We start from the raw sequence: 22,403 nt of genomic DNA on the forward strand, positions 1-22,403 counted from the left end.
TGTAAAAATGAAAACAATTGAGAGAAGCTACTGACAGAGAAATAGATTTATGATGCACGTGGGTAGGAATTATATTCGCTAAATCCTGGTGTACGGGAATGAAAGAGAGAGTCTCAAAGTCTTAGAGGGCTAGTGTGAAGCCAAATGGAGGGAATTATTTCTTTAACAAAGAACTTGAGCCAGCTTCATGGATATCCATGCTATGAACTTGCACAGAGTTCTTCTATGCCTAGAAGGGCCTGCACATGCTTCAATGCTGTGTTGTTGAGGTCTTGAATTTTTTTTTAGACTTTATTTAATTTGAGAGAGAGAGAGAAAGAGAGAGATTGAGAGAATGTGAGAGGGGCAGAGGGAGAAGCAGACTCCCTGTGGAACACCGAGCCCAATGCGGGATTTGATATCTGGACCCTGGGATCATGACATGAGCTGAAGGTAGACGCGTAACAGACTGAGCCACTCAGATACCCTTGAATTTTTTTTTTTTTAAAGATTTTGTTTTTAAATAATCTCTACACCCAACAAAGGGCTCGAACTTACAACCCTGAGATCGAGTCACATGCTCCCCTGACTGAGCCAGCCAGGTGCCCTGAAATTCTTAATAACTTATGAACAAGGCACCCCAGATTTTCATTTTGTATGTGGCCCTGAGAATTATATAGGTGGTCTTGCAATAACATGGAGAAGTTATTCATCCTAAGAACTGTAGTGAACAGTATCAACAGGGTAAAATGAGTTTGGAGAAATTCATGAATTAGTGTACAATCTGTTTTGGGGTCTATTTTTAAAAAGCTAAAGATATTCTGGGTTTCCTTGAAGGTGATGTAGTAAGGGCAACTACCAACAGAGGGCCTAACAGAAAATGAAATTTTCTTTCTCATTATTATCTACCTAAAACCCAAAGTGAGACATGTTGTTGCTGTAAATTTGAGTAAACAATGATTTAAGTAGAAATACTGATCAATTACTTTTTGAGGGGAAAAAACCCCCTTGAAATAATGATTAATAAACAAACAGAATTTTTGATGAAATGTGACACTTTCCTCCCTCTTTCTCAGCACTTAAAATTAGTTTATTTGGTTGCTTTGTATGACCCTTCTCTCCCCAGTTTCACCAGCAGCTTCCCCGTACTACCGCTTGAAAAATCTCACCCCTTTCCCAGTTAGGCAGAAACTAGAATTTAAGACTGGAAAGTAATTGAAAGAGGGAAAAGGATCCAAAAGTATTAAACCTGGATGTGGAGGGCTGCCCAGGACAGAGCCATTTCAACTCTGTACATGTTAGATAAAGCTACTTAGAATCTGGAATTCTTGAAATTTAGTCCTGGAAATTTAAAGAGCTTATTAAAAAGTTACTCAGATGTATCTGCTAAATGTATTATATATAAATTTTCCCTCAAAAAGGCCACTGGATTTTACAGTAGTCTTACCAACTTGGAAAGTTTCAAACCTTGGGGTAAGATGCAACAGGCTCTCCAGTTAAAATCTGGGGGCCTAATGTAATGGCCTCCTCACACACATTATGATTTAAAGGAACTACGCTATCTCTAAAAATGTCAAGTCTGCCTTTCCCTAGTAAAGACAAAGTCCTATAGAGAGGTGCCCGATTTTCTTATTTGGGACATCCAATCCTATTTTCCAATTATCTTAAAAAGCATAGTCTGGCCCCTAAGCCACCAGCATCACCAGAAACTTGCTGAAAATGCAAATTCTCAGGCCTCAGTCTAACACCTCCTAAAACAAACTCTGGGGGTGAGGTCCAGCAATTTGTACTCTAACAAGCACTGTAACGATTCTGATCTTCACTAAAGTTTGAGACTACTACCTTAAGGCAAGTAAACATCAGCCTTTTTAGCACTTCCCAAAAATGAGGATCTTTTGTGATTTCAATTTCCAAACAAGTGGTCACATAGACGAGCACCAAGGTTCACAGACTGGCTTTGAGAACCGTCAACAAATATAAAAACAGAAAAAACGAAATGAAAAGTATCTGAAGACATGCATTAGAAAGTAATCAGGAACATTTAAAAACTTTGTACTAAGATGCTTTTCAGTTATTCCTTACTAATATTTTAAATACAAATACTTCGAACATTAATATATAAACAGATTTCCATTAATAGAGGCCATCCTGGTGATGATTTTTATCTTGCATAACTGTTTTCAACTGCTGAAGAGTGCCATCTTATTTTTAACACAGATATAATGTATTGCTTTAAAATCAGGATTTAAAAACACATTATAATAAGGAAATCGATTGGAAACAACAAAACATGCATTAGGTAACCAGCAACTGCACTGAAATAGACATACCACTCACATATTCCATTATGTAAATGAATTCAAAGATATTTCATGACTGATCAGCTAGAAGGGACATAATGATTTATAATTCAAATAACTGAGCACTGAAATCAAATTGAACTAATATATATTTCTAAATATGGAAACCTGAAATAATTGTTAAAAAATATAAATCAGTGTACCCAAGTTGAAGCCATTCGTATCCCTTGGTTTAAATGTTATAGCTTTTAAGTTTTATCTATTAAGTTTTCTGAAAATATGATTTTTTTATTAACTTCAAGAAGAAGTGTTCAAAAGCAATAAACACCTTAAGAAACAAAAGGTTACAATTTAAGGATTAAGGAAGATATAAGAGATATAAGGTGATAGGAAAAGGATCTTACTTAAATAGTGGATAGAAATAAATTAGGCATTATGCAAATTATACCAAAAAGAATACAAATCGAATTAATTTTATATTAGATTTCAATTCCAACCTAAAAAATAGGGTAAATCTAAACAATAGATACGTGCTATAAAATAACACAGGCTTCTTTCCAGATAATATGCTCTCAAAGTAATTCATTGTGAAAAGGCCAGAGTTTGCAAGACTAGGAAGTACTTATAAACCACTTCATATGTTAGAAATAAAGAGTATTTCAGCATTATTATTAAAAAAAATACAGGTTGAGTTTTTTTTTAATAAGAAAAAATACATATCTTAAAAAGCCAAAATGACCACTGGAATTGGGTTGTACATCACTTTCCAGTAAAAAGGAAAAACAGCCTGGACAGGTGTAATTTATCATTTTTCTGATTTAATATCAAAGAAATATATTAAAATAATAAAAAGAATCCTGAAATCCTCAAAATTTGTAGTGATAAATAGCCCTCCCTGTCTTTATTACATTATACCTACTAACAGAAATATTGCATGGTGGATTTTGCCAGACAAGGACGATTATTTTCCAATAAAAAGTTGCATATTAAATTCCAGCACAAAAGTGGGTGTCTAATACTTTGGAAATCTTTTATGGTTTCCCAAGGAACACAATTTTAAACTTAACTAATACAAACATATTCCTGCAGTAAACCTACATTAAAAATTTCCATCCAATGCCACCGATTTTCAGAATGCTGCCTTCAATATTTAAATATCAGCTAATCCTGGTGGTTCACTGAACCAACACTTATTTTTCATAACTCCTATATATTTGATAGCTAACATATAAAAGACAATCTACATGCTTCTCTCTCATTGGTAGAAACAGGACAATAGTATTAACTATAATATAATAAGAAAGGATGATTCTGGTTTTAGATTTAAAAAATCTGCTAAAGATAGAAACCCAAACATTTAATGCATAATGGGAAATCTTACTTTAGAGTAAATAAGCTGTTGATTTGGTGGCGGCAATAATCCAAGAAGTGGTAAAAAAACTTATATAATTTTCTTCCTATTACTCCTTTGTGCCTCTTAACTAATCAAAATAATATTCTTTTCAATTGAAGAATACTGAAGCTATAGTATTTACCCTCAGGAATTCAATTTTTAGAAGGTAATATTTTTAGAACATCTTGACCTTCTTCAAATTAGTTACATGCTTTCTTTTAAAGTAAGAACTCCCTGACAAATAAGAAAAATCACAGACTAAAACATATGTGGTTGCATAATTTCTTATGTATCCATTTATTAAACTGGATGGATATAAACATAACTTTAACTAGTTAGGAATCTATATATCCATATAAATTCAATTGTGACTGAATAAATGTTCATAGTTGGTAGTTAATATAAATCTTTCAAAAACATACTTTACAGATAAGGCTAAATGAGAGGGTTTTTTTTAAATTAAAAACAATTACAAACATTATAAACAAGGAAAATACTGGCCAAAAGAATGCATGTGTTAGGGTGTTTCTATACGTTACTAGATATAGAGTAAAAAGGATATCCAACAGAAAGGTCATTTAGGAACTGAAGAGTCCTTGAAATCACGGGCTCGCATCTTCCCCAGTATTTAAGATTTGTAACACTAAATATGAAAAAAAGATGGTTTTAATTGTAAGTAAGGTATTTGCTTGTATAGAGAGAACACGGAAATACACATGTATTTATATAAGTTAGGTCACCTAAATCAGAAATATCTCACAAAGTTCAAAAACAGGCTTAAATACCACTGGACCATTTTCTATTCTATTCTTTTTAACGGCATAATCAAAATTATATCCAATCAATGTATAATGAACATTGTTCTCTGAATGGTACATAATTCTATAAATTTAGTTTTATAAATTAAAAAATTGCCTGTTTCACAGAAGAAACATCAAGTTTGCATCTAAAACAAACTTATTAGGGAATGACAGCAAGAGTTACAAAGGAAGTCAAATAGAGGCTCGCAGTTACTGCCAAGAAATGAACCATCAAACTTGTGGCTCCAAAGCTCACTTCTTATGATCACGATTGTTTATGTAGCTTTGTTCTCTGCAAGCAACACAGTGATGTCTTATCTGTTACACAGATAAAGCGGGTTGCCAAATGGAGGCATACAAATTCAGGCTAACTGTACAAAATTATGTCCATGACTAGAAACTAGTTAATTCTGCTAACAGATTATAAAGGATGATTTAAGGGAAGTTTCCATGAGTATGTCTTTGATAGCCATATATTCCTGCTGGAATCAAGAATGCCCTGTCTTAAGGCAATCAAACCTCTCCCAATGATTCCAGTTTGGAATAATCTCTTCAGTTGGTCTTTGAAATTGGGTATTTTCTTTCTAATTAAAAACAAAAATGCTGTCAAATTGACTTGAAGAATCAAAGTCTGTAAACGTTTTAAAACCATGCTTTGATGTTGCATACTGCAGTTGTATGGGTACCTTGACAAATAAGAATGTCTTTTGGGGGGTGAATTTTAAATATGTGAAATTAAGTTTCAATTAAGAACAATGCTACCATTCTAAGAATTATAGCATAATTTAAAAAGGTCTTTTATTAAGAAACAAAAATTATTAAGAGATTTAAACACAGTAAAAATTTCTATTACATTCAAAGCTTTAACAAAAACAAAAGAAAAATCAAAGAACTCACATTTTCGTCATGAATGTTTCTAGAACATGGTTGTCATCTGTTATTCCTAAAACTTCTGACATACGGGCATATACCTGGATGAAAACATTTAATTGTTAAAAGCTTTATCATTAGCATGTATTTTCAAAAGACTATTCAAATTGAACAAATGTAAGACTTAAAGCATTGCTGCATCCACACTGAAGAAGGGAGTGGGTAGGGAGAGCAAATGAAGGATTTTTTTTAAAAGTATAATTTAATAATTTACTCTCTTTTTCCTCCAGGCAGCACCTCTCTTATTTTGAAATACACACCCATACTCACATACCCACTTTGTTCCCAGAACACCACATGGTTTTTTTTTTCCTCAAAGTGGTACACCATCCCTTTCTCGAAGACAGGCATACGTACATAAAGGGCTAAAAAATGGAGTGTCTCAATAAAAGGTTCCAACATTTAAAAAATTTCTATCTATCCCAGATATCAGCAAACCATCAAATAATTCAGGCTTATGTTAGTCAGTTAAAAAAAATACGGATTTCAAAAGTAAGAGGAAATTAAAGAATTTATAGACATTCTCCTCAAAAAATCTCTCAATTAAGCTCCCCCAAATATACAGATAGGTCTTACTTTCCATGCTGAAACGGAAATCCCAGGCTCAGAGATTCTCTGCTGAATACATCAGGGGCCTGGGAATCCACTAAGCTTCCAATTAGGGAGTGCTGATTGCAGACTTTGGGGTGCAACATTTCAGTCCCAACCTAAGCCCATTGAGCTTATAAACACATATCCCACTTCAAGTGGGAAAATGCCACCAGCAGCCAATGGAATATTTCCTAATAGCCTGGCAAAGCTGAGAGGTGGGTCGACACCTCCATACTCCCTGATGCTCTGGTGTGATTCCAGGTTATCCCTGCCAGACACCAGCTGTATGGGATTTCTCTTCTGTGATTTGATCCCCTGTGATTGTATTCTCTCACTTCCTCCTGATCTGCCTATTTCCTGGGGTATGTATGGCAACTTAGCTTTCACTCCCTATGCCTTTTGCTTTTCACATGTAAACACCAGCTTGGTATACTGCCATAGGTCATGAAGGTGAGATAAAAATCACAGGGCACCACAAATCACCCAGAATTATAGGGTTATACAGAGGAGAGAGGCTGTTCATGGCAGAGATCTCATATCTGGATTTTAAACACCATTCAAAGCAGAAGCTCATGTTCTGGGCTTTCAACATAAGTCCTAAAACCAGAAGCTGCTTAGGCTGGTAGTGAATCAATGGGAAAGAAAGAGGGAAAGGACGGAGCAAGTGGAGAGGGCAAGAGAAGGAAAGAAGGGGCAGAAAGGTGGAAGGGAAAAGCTGGGGGAGAGAGAAAGAAGATTGAGATTCACATTCCTGTTGCCTCTTCTGCTAATTTCTGAGCCCTATAGAAAAGCATTTCAATTACTGTATCTATGACTTTGCTCATGAGAGTAGGCCTTGATCTCTCATAAGGTTGAAACCATCACTGTGTTTGTAAGATGTTTAGGGGGAAGAGGGAGCCAGGGAGAGAAAATCTCAGGAATTGAGTTACCACCAATCCTCAATGATCAGAAACCTTTAAACACATAGAAGGCTCAAAGGAAGACTGGTATGTAGAAAGGGAAGTTTACCTTTTCTCAGCATAATCTGAAACCTCTCACATGGATGGGAGTAAATTGGGCCCTTGGAAAATCTGATATTGATATAATTCATGGCACACGAAGCCCTTTACAACTTGGCCCCAACACACCTCATCTTCATATGAAGCCACAGTGAAATACTGATGGATCAACCGACGCTTCTCATGCAATTTCAGATTTCTAGGAGTTCACGTACTGTTCATTTTGCCTGAATCATTTTGCCTTCATCCTCCCCCCTTGATTCCCATTCAAAAGTCATCTCCTCAGAAGCCTTCTCGGCCTTCCCAGGAAGAATGAGTTGCACTCTCCTTTATGTTCCCACAGTGTCTGGTCTATCCCTCTCTCACGGTATTTTCCACACTGTAATCGTCTGGGTGTCCATCTCCCCCACTATACTGTATCATGTTTTTGTAAAACCAAAGTTTACATTTTCAAGGCTTTAGAAGTGCTATTTTTTTAATGGCATAGCTCAGAATTAATCTAATTTTGATTTTACCCAAGCCACATTGAATAATAAAAATATAATAGCTAAAATGTGATTTTAAACATTCGAGACATTTTAACATTTAAAAATATCTTTCTTTAATTGGTAGTTCTTACAAGGAAATTTTCTGTGTTATCCCTGGCTTCAGGAGAGGAGGAAGCTAGGCAGGCAGGTCTGTTGTGCTCTGCTGTCAAAACAGTTTCTCAGAGCATCAGATTTGACCCAATAAGTTACTAGAAAAAACAGTCAACATTGACACATGGCAGTGCTTTAATCCACAATTATCCTTGTAACTTGCACCATTCCTTTTATCATCCATTAGCTTTGATTCCCATTATCCCATCTAGAACTGTGTCAACGTTTTTGTCCCTAGGGATTTCTCTCCACTACTAGGATCTGACAGTCAAGCTTGAGTACTAAACAGGATCATTACCTCTTAAATCCACTTATCTGATCTACTGAATAGTAAATTGAAAAGCTCATTAAGAGCAACAATCTGATTTGTTTTCACGTGTGACAGGGTCATTTAAAATCAATGTATGATTACTGCATTTCTTTTAAAAGACTGTCTCACATTTTCCAAGGCACCTTATCATTCAGAGAGCATGCAGATAATATGAAAATGTCTTGAAACATTTGGAATTTAATTATACCATAGGCATATATAATTTGGGGGTGGGAAGTAGTCTGTCCAGTGAGGAAATATCTTTAAGAATGTTTACCACAAAGCACAAGTCAATGAAAGCTTTCTACAGGAAAAATCTAACACGATATTTAGGGGATTTCAACATTTTGTAGGACTTTTATCACTTCACCGAAAAAAATTTTATTACAGCAAGAAGAACTACATCACAATACTCATTTTAAGGAAGGATACAGAAGTTGGCATAGGAATGCAAGAAGGGGAAAAAAAGAATCCCTTCAAGTTCATAGATTCCTCATTTTTTATTTCAGAATCAATTAAGGTAATTAGATCATTATGAAAAATAAGCAGAGATTTAAGAAATAAGAGACTAATAAGCTCATGTGTGTTGTCCATTCTTCTCTGGGGGAAACAGTGAAGTTGAAAATGGCTATGCCTTTGGTTATGTGTTTCACATAACTGGACGTGCACTCATTACAAGCTAGTTTTGCCTGGCCATCTGGGCCTTCTGCTCTTCTTCTTTTTCTTAGTATGCCTGTATTTCTCTTTTAGACTATAAGCTCCCTGAGGACAGAGACGATTTTCTTTTATCTCCCATACCTAATACTCGATAAATGTTTGTTAAATGAATAAAAAAATGAATGTAATGTTAAAATGCACATTTGGCTGATTTCATTTCTTTCACAATTTTTTAACCAAAGGAAAACAACCCATAAAAGGTGTGGTTTTCACACAGAACATTTTCTCTGTGAAAATAATATACCCAAAATTCTACTCCCCAGAAGTAACCCTGGTAAAATTTCATTATTTAAAAAGATGTGGTGTTAATGGTTAAATAATATTTCTGGAAGTTCTCCCTATAGATGTAGTAAGAAGAGCTCCCCTCCTTTGTTATTGTTGCTAGTCTGTTAGTGGCACTTCCCATATGATACAACAGAACACAATTTTGTTGTGGTATTATTTTTCCATGTGCATATGTCTTTCTTCCACTATTTCAAGCATGTGCTACCTGATGGCAGGGAAAATATTTATTTAACATCTCCAGTAGTAAGTAGAACATTGCCTTGATAAACTTAGCAATGTAGAAGCGCTTTAGTCCCAAAGATATCTGGATTTGAATTCTGCATCTGCCACTAACAAGGCTTAAGTCTCTGAATCTTGGTTTCCTATCTGTAAAACAGGAATAATAATAGCTACTTAATGGCTTTTGGGCAGATGAAATGATGATACCTAATACAGAGCTTGGCATTTAGTAGTTACTCAACAAATGCTGCTTCTCTCATGGACCCTTTCTCATAGTAGGTGCTAAAAACTGTCAGATAATAACTTTCAAGAGAAGGCTCTTTACATACAAAAGAACAGAAAAGTAAGAGGGTGCTTACCTCAAAGATTCCCACACTGCACAGATAAAGTTAAAACAAACAAAACCTTAAATCTGCACTAACTCTGAAATCTTTACATACATATTCAGTCAATTCACACACTTGAAGCATGGTCAGAAATGGTATTCATTCAAGGTCATAAAGCTTCAAAATTTCATGATACAAAAACTGCATTTTTTCTACTTCTACATAGCTATTATCTTAGAAGCTAGAAAAATTATCCATTTTAACCACTCATCCATCCCTCTAGCTCTTGAAATACAGAAAATTGCTAAAAATGTAAGGAATCATCATTATTACAGATTTGAGAAGGCATGCTCCTAAAAAACTGTTTTACTATGTTTGTTTTCTTATCTCTGTTTGACTCTGCTTAGTTACTCTTCAATTTCAGAAAGAAGCATTTGGGCATGTACATAAGGCTTCAACAACCCATATGTCCTCTAACTCCTCAACTAACCAAATGACCAAATATTGCCTGTGCACAGGCAGGTAGCTTAAATGATCTTGTATCTGGCTTTTTAAAAGGGAAACCAGACAAGATAAGAAAACCAGACAAGCAATAGCATACAAATAGCAGTAAGATTCTGAGTTGCAAATTTAACTTAATAAAGAATAAAAGCATGTGCTGTGATAATTTTTTAAATTGCTTTCTTTTTCCAATCCTAATTCCTGGTCTTGGGTATCTACAGTGTTGTCTCTAACATTCTGGTTATAACTTTGAAGAAACTAATTATGTCAATCCTTAAATTTGAAGTAGATTACAGAACTGGGAAACCCAGAATATTAGTTCCTAAAGGTTGTATGGATATATAATGACAGTCACAGAAATTCAATAACAGCCCTCTATGAAATGTACTCAAAAGCACCACATGAAACAAATTAAAAAGAACAATGAATCTCTCACTCTGTGCAAATAAGAAAATAAGAGAAAACACTGGTTCTATAGGTTTTCATAAGAGTTGTTATAATGAATTAAGATTTTGGATAATGAATCTTCAGAAAATTACAGCAAGTTAATACCCTTAGGCCTTTCTATAAATGTTTAAGATGTTATAACTTCTCAAAGAGCTTTTGTAAGCAGGCTCAATGCAGAAAATTAGCAGTGCTGTGGAAATCAACAGCAAAGTATTCTGCCATTAGATGATACACTTTCCTGAACCAATTTATCCTCCAAAATTCGCATGTAATAATACAAAATTAATACCATAAATTTTTTTAAAACCCCCGAACTGTTGTACATTTCAAGGTATTGTTTCAATCTGCTGAAATAATTTATCAAGATTTTTAACTGGTTGTAATGTGGTAAAACAAAACCTGTCACCAAAAAGAATCTAATATAGTGAAAGCAGTAACATTCCTTAGGAAAAGAATTTTGGAACTTAGTGTGGTTATTATTCATTACTTATTACGAATAAGGAATCAATTTTCATATTTTTGTTTTAGGCTTCAAGTGCCCCTGACGTCAATGCAGTCAGTGCTTTCTATAAAAGAGACCCGATGAAGTAAAGGTGGGGGGTGAGGGGGAGGAGAAGGAGAGGTGTAAAAGGGAATAGAGGATCTAAACCTTTTGGAACTAAAGACTGCGGTCTTTCATTAACACTTGAAGCAGAATAAAACATGATCATCACAGTTAACTTAAGACCACATCAAAAGACATAATGGTACAAATATCATTGCTTCATATTAAATATACAAACTTAGTGTTACTGAATAGATACATGTTAACCTTGGCTGACTAATTTTTCCATATCATTTAAAGTAGCATCACAAAAGACTAAAATTAGGTAAAAAATCTTTTGCCAGAATTTAATTTTAAAACCATAGTTAATGATGGAAACCAACTGGTGAAAGGTTAGAATTCTGCTTGCCTCATTCAGTGGAATACAGAATGGCAACTGATAAAAAGAAAAGCTGACTATGGAAGTACAAAATAAATATGAACGTTAGATGTTTATTTCCATTAGAATATCTGAACCCACCATCTGTGGTGGCCATCTTGCTAAGGGGACATGTACCTAACAAATCTCTTAAGAGGCATTCCCAATCTGCTTGAATAAGCCATTGTATAAGAAAACTTGGAGCGACCACTTTGGCCTCGCATTTCCTTCGCTCCACATCCTGTGGCACAAAGCATGAACTCAGCAGGCTGGGGTGCAGGGCTGCCTGCTGCCTTGTGATAATCCCCTCTCCCAGTAGGGGCCTCCACTGATGCATGGCTAAGAACATGCTTCCTCTTTTGCTTGCACCCCAGTGGGGTTTCCATTCCTAACTTGGGCCCAAATCCAGACTGCTAAGGAAGGGCTCCAGATGCTGCCAGAGATATTTTTGGATTAGTTTCTAAACAATCATTTATTTGAAAGAGGAGTACAGGTACAGTGTGAAAACCAGCAATACTGGTAATTTTGGAGAGATTCTTTCCCTGCCTCCTGTCCGCCCCCCCACCCCCCGCCCCGACCAGATCTAAGGTCTAACTACCACCTGTTCAACAGAAGCTGGCTGTTTGCCTCATTTTCCTTCAGGGAGCCACTGACTAAGGATCTCCACCAGCATGAACCTAATGTCTCCCGACAGGCCTTCACTAGCCAAGAGGGACCCGGGTCGAGTGCACCAGTTATTGGTCACAGGATACACAGCCCATAGAAAGACTCCTGTGGTGCAACCAGCTGAAAGCCAACTAGAGAAGATGGGGAGTGTACATTTGTCCTGACACAGCTTTGCTCCTGCTGGCTGCCAACTCGCTCTATGTCTGGGGCCAAGCTTCTGTTGGACTAGTCTTCTGTGGCTAAAACCATGGGAAAACACCGGGTAAATATTATTATCTTCCCAAGCTCATACAATGAGAAGCTAACCATGGCTATGGCACAAGGCTATGAGAAGAAGGCTTGACTAATTCCGGTGGAAGATTCTGAGACCATGGTTTAAAGGCGGGGGCATTTTGGGCATTTTGTATATAGTTCTTTGCAATAGCAAATTTATATCATCATTAGATTTCGCAGCAAAGAAGATGAAACTGGATGAAATTCATGATAGGGTAATGGTAGAGGTGGGGAATTGGGACATAAAAGATTTTTTCTTTTACTATAATCCCTCATCCCTTCTAAAGGTGTCCACCAGAAGCATACTATGGCATAAGGGATACACGTACTGTAGACACTATTCAATAACAGATGCTATTCAATGTAGCCAAGGAAAACTTTCTCCTTTCAGGTATGAATAATTGGTTAGAAATGGCCACTTCAGAAATGCTGTAATCAAGAAACCTAGGCTGCTTTCACACTATGCGATCACGCTAAGCAGTCTCTGCAGTTAATACTGCTTACTAGCTGACAGTTGAACATTTGGTTATAAAACATGCATACTGTAGGGTTTTAAAGTGCCTAAAAAGGGAACCCAGACAAAGCACCCCTACACTTATCACTGTGAGCATGTATCTATTATAGTAATAAGAACCTGGGGCTGTGGTGAGATAAGCATAAAGACTGGTGATCTACCACAATAACCAGGAACTCAACTCACCTTAACTATTTTCCAAGCCTTCTCTGGAACTCTGGACACATCACTCCTCAGGCGTACAACCTAAAAAGCACAGAGTTTAGGGACCTGGCACCTGACATTAGGGATAAGGGAAGAGCAGAACGCCTTCCCAACTTCAGATACAGGGAGGATGTGGCTCAGGATCTTTGTGGCTGTCACTTAAAATGCTCTGGGGACTTTGATTTTATTCTGGAAGCTATGAGCAAAGACAATGGTGAAGTGCCGCTCAAAGCCTGGATGTGGTTATATAGATTACACAATGGGTTTGCTTCCATGGAATAATTCAAGAAACCAATTACTAAAGGAGAGCCCTAGAAAAGAACAAATTATAAATAACAGTTGACAGAACTATTTTTAAGAATCTCTTAGTACTGTTGTTGCTCATGAGGCACTCTCATTATGCACGTGTGGCAACAGGGGCTAAGGGTTTAAGTAGGTCGAGTCACCACTTCCTGGGTAGGAGTGCGTTTTTAATAAATGGAACTCATTTATTCAGAAGGTAAGTACAACATACAGTCTTCTACCACTTAATCTAATTCTTGCCACACTCTCCCCTAAATCCTCTACTCTAAAAACACAACAAATTGTAGTTACAGTGGGTATTAAGACTTTACTAGGTCCCCATCTCCACTTCTAACATCTGTATTTTATTCATACATGTTACCTATTAATATTCCATTTATCTCCAAATTGCCTCTCTGAAACATGTCCCATTTTCTACATCCAAAGCAACTTTTGTACTTTCCTCCTAAGAGACTCTCAACTCTCTCTGGGAAGAACCACCTGACATAAAGAGTAGAGGAATAATGGCCCACAGAACGGAAAAGCGGGTGCCGATCACATCAGCCACATTTGTACTACTCTGTCAAATCAGCTATGTTCATTATGTTCATTTTTTCATCACATTCTCAAATCTTACTCAAAAATGTTGTTCCTATAATCTGTTTTGCCTTTTAATTTCTGTCCTTCAGGCTAGCCTAGTTAGTGAAAAGTTTAGCCTACTCCAAATGTAAGCGATCAGGGTTCACCTTCTGGTGGCCTGTTAATGCCTTTGAACTCGAATACTGGGTTTCTCTGGGTAGGCAATATCTGGGGCAACAGGTAAGTCCTGCTTCCATCTTAGATTTCCTACTGAACACTTCTCCATGCTGAAAACTAGCTAAAATGCATGTAAAACCTCAACCAAGACAATATGCAGTTATGCAGGAAGCATCTTCTTCTCTCAGTAAAACAGAAATGGGAAAGTTAATTGCTTATATATTTTTGGTAACTTCACCTTGGAGGAAACACAGAATATATATATAGTGTAATACACACGGGTTTTTTGTTTTGTTTTGTTTTTTTCACATGGGGTTTTGGGCGAGACTCTGCCACTGCTAGCCTAGCACTGTACTTGACAAATAACAGGCATTCAATAAATATTTTTATTTAATGAATTAAACCTGTAATCCTAGTTAAATTAGTTAGCCTCTCAGAGTCTCAGCTTCTTCATCTGTAAAATGGAAAGAATAATAACGATATCACAAATTAGAAATCTAGTGAAATGGTTAAGACCTAGTCTGAAGCCCAAGACTAGTTGTATTCTATCACTTACTGAGTGGTTTTGATCGAGTTCCTTACCCTCTAAACCTCAGTTTTCTAAAATAAAAAATGAGGATGATAGTAGGACTAATTTATGAAATTTTTGAGAGGATTAGAGTAGTTAATTCCTGCAAAGCACTTAGAACAGTCCTGGCACAGAGTAAAATTTCAGTAAGTGTTATTATTATTGTCGTAACGTGCTATAGCACTGCCGGCATAGTGTCAGAAGCACTTGGAAAGTTTTTATTATACAGTAAGCACTAAATGAACACTAGCTATTAGCCCTCAGAACAGGTGGCCAGTAAACGGCCACTATTATTATGAAGTAAAACCTAGTCAAACATCAGTCTGGCTTAAAGATTATGAGGCATGCCCCAAGATGACAGTCCTTTTTCTTCTTGCTTTATCTGGACTAGATGCTGGAAAGTAGATGTATGTTCTAAGTTGGTCTGTGTGGAGCTTTAGTAATGGTTACAGAGTGATTAGAGGGGAGAGAGCCCTCATGAAAGGCAGCCTACCTCCTAATCTCCTAACTTCTAGGAGGGGGAACAGAAAAGCAATGGGAGGAAAACAGAATGTTCTGTGGCAACAGGAGATGTTTTCTCTCAACGGCTCATCTGCATCACTTAAGTTCTTGATTTCAAAGCCCTCATCTTCCTTTTTTGAGTCATCACAAGTTCCTGTTTCCTATTTCCAGGGTAAGTTCTCAACTCACTGGCTATTAGATGATTTATATCCTTGGAGCCAATAAATTATCGAAGTCTTCCCAATTCAGATTAGTAAGTCCAACCAATTCTCCAAGTTTTCTTTGCTAAATTAATGCACACAGAGAAAGGGTTCTAAACACCATCATTAGAGTTTTAAATTACCAAAAGAGTTTTTGTGTGGTAGGCTCAGTAAGAACAGAAAGGGGCTGCCCTTCATATATGAATATAATATTGGCCTCTGATACTAGACTATAGGGTGAGCTGTTTCTTACATGGTAGGATGGATTATATCAAATATCTAGGATCTAGAACTAGCTTAGTTCTCTTGTGACTGATGGCTAGCCAGGATGAGAATCTGTGGTTGCAGAGATAAGTTTTTTTCCTTGGGAAATAAAACAGCAAAGATGGGGATGAAACTTGTGATTCGCTTTATCAATCATCATTACACTTAAAACTGAGCATATGCCTAGACTCATGCCTAAACACATACACAGGCAATGTGATAGAGTGGAAAGCAAACTTGGGTTTAGAGTAGGATGATTTGGTCAAACCCAGGGTCTGTCACGGAACAAGTTTTTAAATCTTCCTGAAATCTTTTTCCTATTCTGTAAAATGGAGATAATCATACCCATTAAGTAAAATACTGCTGAGAAGGCTCCATGAGAAAGTGTAATGAGTAACTCCACACAGTGGTTAAGCACAAAAATAGAAACCCCAATACAGGTTAGAGAAAGGGTGAAGACAGAACAACATATCCTCAACTGATATTTCCTAGGCATTTCTCATTCTACATTACCTGAAAATACAGAATTTGTAACTTAGAGCATGAACAACGTTTTAACACCCAGTGCCTAGAACTTTAGGGATTTTAGGAATGGTAGGGTTGGAGAGTATTGTGTAAGGCAGCTGTACCAGCTGGGGAGTATGGTGTTACAGCCCATGTCTCACACATGCAAATGACCAGGGAAAAAAGGACAGTTGAGAACTTGGACCATCAAGCATGAAAACATATCTAATGAGTCAGGAAAGTGGGTAAGCAGGAGTGTGGAAGGAAGTGGTCATGAACATTTAGAGACAGGAAAGGACAATGAGTGGTTGAAAGCTGAACAGAAGGGGTTAAAACAAAAATTGAGAATTGCGAGTCTCAGCAAATGTAAAGACACCAGTGTACTAAAATGTTTTGCATATTTCAGCATCGTCTATCATTTTACTACAATTTTCCTCATCAAAAGGTGTGGGAGATTGTCCATTGAAATGCACTTCCAATTTTGTAACAGAAGTCAATCAGAAAATGTAATTCACGTTGAAGAAAGTTGTTTCAAAGCCAACTTTGCTTAAACACATCTATTCAGTAAAGCAAGGGATACTGGCGCTGGGGAGCCATGCAGGCCTAGGGGAAAACAAAATCTCAATAAGTATGCCAAATGTGCTTTTATATTTCAAGATTCCTTCAACAGAGACATTATGGGGAGATAAAAATTAGGAAAACACTGAACTTAACTAATTCAAAATGTTGAAAAAATATTTTGCATTTATGTTTTATAACCAAGTGCTTTTCCCACATTTGTCCCAAGGCAGCAGATGAAGCACTATATTCACCATTGCTAATACTAGCAATTGGAACATGCTCTTTGGCAAGGCAGAAATAAGATAATTGTTCAACATAGGCTGGCTTTTCAGAAATACTGGAAGCATTGCCTGTAATTATAGACATCTGTCACTGCTAGCCACTCAGTACTAACCCTGACATCAATATACAACCATAGCACTAAACTGCCTGCAGGCATAGCAATGGAGACCAGATACGCTAGGCAGGCAATCATCTGCTTCATCCAAACTATCTGTCAAAGGTTCCCAACCACAAATAGCTCTTACATTTTGTATCCTTAGGATAATATGTTGATTTATTTTAGATTCTCTAATATTTACAGTCTAGGCCATCTACTAAAATAAAGAAACAAAACTTATGGCTAATGGAGGCAGTTACTGTTCACAGTCATCATAAAAGGTCATAGCTCAACCCTCAAATGTTAAAAATTGATGGCAGCTTTAACCATGTGCTATCATACAGATGTTTCCTTTTGTAGAGGCAATTATTTTCAATAGCAATTCAAAATGGTAAATACAATCTTTCATCAGCAAGTATGTTGCCACACTGATCTAATAGAAATGCTCATATTTTAAAGTCTTTTTTGAAAACTAAAGATAGGTTCAATGTTGAGTATTGAAGAATCCAGATTGTCAGTCTGGGTTTAGCTATACATATAGTACCATATCTGGCAACAGTTTTTACATATACAAATGATGTGATGTCTGAAAACCAGGAAATGATACTGAAGGATAAAATACTCGGTTAATGAATGAGTCAACTGACATATCATCTTGCTAGGTGTAAAGCTTACTGAAATATACATGTGCATGTACATTCATATTTTTAAAAACCCAAAGACACACTGTAGCTTTACATGTTACTCTTTTTCTATTAAGCAGCCAGAGAAGCAAGCTGAAAATTATTAGACATTTAGACTAATTAGGAATAAGCACTCACAATTATCATAATGTGTTACTAAAAACACAGATATTTCTTGGTCTGATCACAACAGCCTATGCTGAAGAAAAACTATTAATTACTGACAGACATTTAGCTTACAAGTGAGCTGCATCTTAAAAACCTCTTTTAAAATACAATTGCTAAATGCCTTACAGTGCTGTAATGTGAGACAGGTTCAAATCTTATTACTTCACTGAAATTAAAACCTAAGTTTTAATACTGTTCAAGTCGAACAATGATTCCACACTTTATTGCTTTTGAAATCCCTTGATGATCATAGGAAAAAATGCCCCCGAGAAAAAAAGACTGTTTTCGATAAACAGAAAATACAGTTTGCACTCTTAGCCTCTTTGTCATCACAAAAAAAGGATTTAATGCCAATTCTTTAAAAAAAGACTTTTTTTTCCACAAAATGTGCACCTTGTGTGCCATTTGTAAAATCAGTTCACTTTCTTTTATTTATTACTGCAGCGCGGCAAGGCAATAAAGAAGCTACCGATAGCTAATAAATTACATGCCTTTTAAAACAATTCTCTTGCTACAGAAACATGTAACTACAAAGGTTTACATTTACATGGTACATCACATGAAATGTCTATATTTGTGTCCTATTAACCATTTTGGCAAATTGTGGACTTTTACCAAATAGCCGATAGAAAAAAAGACAAAGTGAATCACATATGTCGAGGTGATATAAAATAAAAAGCCTTTCTAGTAAACTACTCTTAGACTATTTGCTCTTTCTAAAAATCCTCCAAAATTTACTGAAACACATGTTTTGATAAATCAGTTTATGCATCAAAAAGGTACTCAAAGATGTTCTAATCAGGGTTAATTTAAACTTTACTCAGTGAATACTGAGACCTAAGTAATTTTCCCCCCTAATTTATGTTCCTAGTATCATGCAGTCTTTTAAAAATCATAGCTCCTAGCAGTTACCTAGAATAAATTATAAAAAGCAGGATCATTGTTAGAATAAATTATAAAAAGCAAGATCATTGGATATAAGGCAAAAATGCTTCAAATCTGTTCCTTAACACATTTTGTATATTTTAAAAGATACAGAAACTTGGTTATTTATTTATTTAATAAAACCTCATATTAAACATGTCTTGCTTAGTTATAACCAATCTTTCTTTTAAAATGTTATCTTCACATATCAAAAGGACTGTCTAAAAATCTTACTTTGTGAAAGTAAGCTGTTTATTTTGCCTTTCTCACTTATCTATATGTACAAATGAATCCTGAAATATCTGTACTCCAATTCCAGGATTAAATTGTTAAATTAATCAGGGTATCTGCTTAATGCTCTCATCCTCTATTCTAATGATGAGCATGTATTTATGAGGTAGTGTATTGTCTTTTATTATTAATTTCCTCCATTTCCTGTAATAGCTATCATTGCTGTGGCTTTTTTTGGTTTCATACCTACAAATTTCAACTTTGTTCAATTATGCATGATGAGCAATGCTTCAATTTTCAAAGCACAAACAACTTTGTTCCTTTTCATATTTATTTCAAGATGACAGTCTACTGTACAAATGAATAAAAATTCTATATTCTATAGCACCCATTTCTCCATTCAGACCTACTTTTCCCTACTTTCTTTGGAAATCAGCTTGACTATGATGATAAACAATTAGGAATTTCTGGGAGATAACCTCTTCTGAAGAGTTCAATGAAATAATTTTTTTTCATCACAGATATTTTAAAAGGGAGTCATTACCATCATAATCATATTCTATAAACCATATATCTATATATGCAGAGAATCCTAGTACATTGCCTAATTTATCTTTTGCTTCTTTTTCATAGTAAATGGTCATGTTTATTGAAATTATGACCTTTCTGCATATTGTAGCTGATTTAAAATCTCAATTCTCAATAAGCAACCAAGAAAAACAGGTAAAATTCTCAATAAGCAACCAAGAAAAACAGGTGACAAAATATCTGTCTCTATGGCCCCCGTCTTTCCCTCATCTCATTAACAAAATTTTATTTTAAATATTTAATTACTTGGATTATCTTCCTTTTGGCCTAGAGAGGGCTCATTCATTATATTGTCTTTCTCGGGTCACTAAGAATGTGCATTCAAAGGACAGGTATCATGAACCCCATTTTTTTAGATGGGGGAAAATCAAATAGTGGTTAGGAGTTTGCTCAAGATTACACAGTAGGGGCACCTGGGTAGCGCAGTTGTTAAGCGTCTGCCTTCGGCTCAGGGTGTGATCCCGGCGTTATGGGATCGAGCCCCACATCAGGCCTCCGCTGGAAGCCTGCTTCTTCCTCTCCCACTCCCTCTGCTTGTGTTCCCTATCTGGCTGGCTGTCTCTGTCAAATAAATAAGTAAAATCTTAAAAAAAAAAAAAAAGATTACACAGTAAAATTACCTCTTTTACAATTTCCTATTCACAGGTCTCACTGTTTGACAACACTGCTTCCTAGCTACTGGGAAAATATGTATTCACCGACATTTATTCTGGTAAATCCGAATTAAACTTTCTATTGGGCATTATTTCATTCAATGCATGTAAGAGAACCCTGACTTCTTTCTGGCATCAATATGACAGAGAGGAACCAGTGGGTGGTTTCTTGGTGCCAAATGAGAGGGGCAGAGGAATTCATTTGTTCTACTAATTACCTTAGAAGCATGGAACATTTATGTTGACCTCAACCTCCCTAATCTGGTAAACAATCTGAAGGGTATTGATATTTACATTTCTTGGTCTCATTTTGCAATCATAAGTGGGAAAGTGGAAAACATAAAGCTGGACTTTTCTGGCCTCTTTTTGCGCCGATATGCAACTCCTAGTTGTATTTTACTTACCTGTTTATGTAATACACAGAACTGAATGATACTAAAAGTGAACCCTGAGTATCACCTAGAAATCCTTTCAGGACTTGCCCAAGATTACATTAGGTGACTTCCTTTATGTTCACCGTGTTGCTGCATATCAATCATGGGCCTCATCATATTGAACAATGATTGCTTGTCAGCTTTGTCTGTGTTCTCGACCAGCCTGTAATGGCAGGACTACCTCTTTAGTCATACTGTGTCCCAAAGTGTAGCACATAGTAGGCAATTACATGTACAGGTGACCCTTCAACAACAAAGGTTTGAACTGCATAGGTCCACTTACAAGCAGATTTTTAAAAGTATGGTACTACAAAGGTATTTTCTCTTAATTATGATTTTCTTAAGAACATTTTCTTTTCTCTAGCTTACTTTATTGTAAGAATACAGTATATAATACATATAACATTGAAAATCTGTTAATCCCTTGCTTATGTTATTGGTAAGGCTTCTGGTCAAAAGTAGGTTATTAGCAGTAAAATTTGGGGGGAGTCAAAAGTTACAACTGGATTTTTGACTGTGCAAGGAGGTTGGCACCCCTAATCCCCATGTTGTTCAACAGTCAATAGTATTTGGAAATTCCAGGTGTTTTTTTCCAACAACACCAAACAATTCTCCATTCCTCCGTGAAGATTGATTGGATATCCCCAAAATCTAACTCAATTCTGACACTATCTATGTTGAGATAGTGTCAGATCTCATGGGTTAAGGGCTCAGTCCCACAAGACTGCCCCTAATTCAGGCGCCAACTGAAAGTCCAGTTTGTCACCCGTGCTTCTGAGTAGCTACAGATGGAAGGTTCCAATGACCCCCTCCTTGGGTTTGATTATTTTGCTAGAGGAGTTCACAGAACTCAGAGAAACATTTTACTTACTAGATTATTGGTTTTTTATAAAAGGACGTACATCAGGAACGTCCAGATGGAAGAGATGCTTAGGGCAAGGTTTGTGGGAAGGGGTGTGGAGTTTCCACGTTCTTTGAGTCACACTCCTCAAATCTCTATGTGTTCACCAACCCAGAAGCTTTTCTTTTTTTTTAATTTAAATTCTAGTTAGTTGACAAACAGTTCAATATTGATTTCAGGAGTAGAGTTCAGTGGTTCATCATTTACATACAACACCCAGTGCTCATCATAACAAGTGCCCACCTTAATACACATCAGCCATTTAGCCCATCCCCAACCCACCTCCCTCCATCAACCCTCAGTTCATTGTCTATAGTTAAGAGTCTTTCATGATTTGTTTCCCTCTTTCTCTCAATCCAGAAGCTTTCTGAAACCCATCCTTTTGGCTTTTTATAGAGGTTTCCTTACCTAGGCATGACTAAGTCATTGGCCCTTGGTGACTGAACTCAAACTTCAGTCTTTCTCCCTTCCCCAGAAATCAGGAAGGGGGACTGAAAGTACCAGCCCTCTGATCACATGGTTGATTCCCCCTGGCAAGCAGCCCCCATCCTTAGATGCTTTCCAAAAGTGACCTCATTAACATAAATGCATATGTGGGAGAAGGGTCTGTTAGGAATATCAAGGTAGCTTTATCGGCTCTTATCACTTAGGAAATTCCAAGGGTTTTAGGAGCTCTATGCCAGAAAGGGAGACAAAGAGCAAACATATATTTCTTATTATAAATCACATTATCATAGTAATTATAAGTACCTG

The 22,403-nt window shown here is 36.4% G+C and overlaps 1 protein-coding gene across 1 annotated transcript in view; it reads right to left on the reverse strand.

Moving 5' to 3' along the window:
* RANBP17 (RAN binding protein 17) overlaps nucleotides 1-22,403 on the reverse strand; it is a 324,733-nt gene that overhangs the window by 88,140 nt on the left and 214,190 nt on the right. Inside the window, exons 15-16 of the mRNA XM_034655658.1 lie at nucleotides 5,370-5,443; nucleotides 4,235-4,315 (exon numbers count right to left, since the gene is read on the reverse strand). Coding sequence (XP_034511549.1) covers nucleotides 4,235-4,315; nucleotides 5,370-5,443 — 155 coding nt within the window. The remainder of the gene's footprint in view (nucleotides 1-4,234; nucleotides 4,316-5,369; nucleotides 5,444-22,403) is intronic.

This window comes from Ailuropoda melanoleuca, chromosome 3, assembly GCF_002007445.2.
Source record: "Ailuropoda melanoleuca isolate Jingjing chromosome 3, ASM200744v2, whole genome shotgun sequence".
In the NCBI taxonomy this organism is placed as follows: domain Eukaryota; kingdom Metazoa; phylum Chordata; class Mammalia; order Carnivora; family Ursidae; genus Ailuropoda; species Ailuropoda melanoleuca.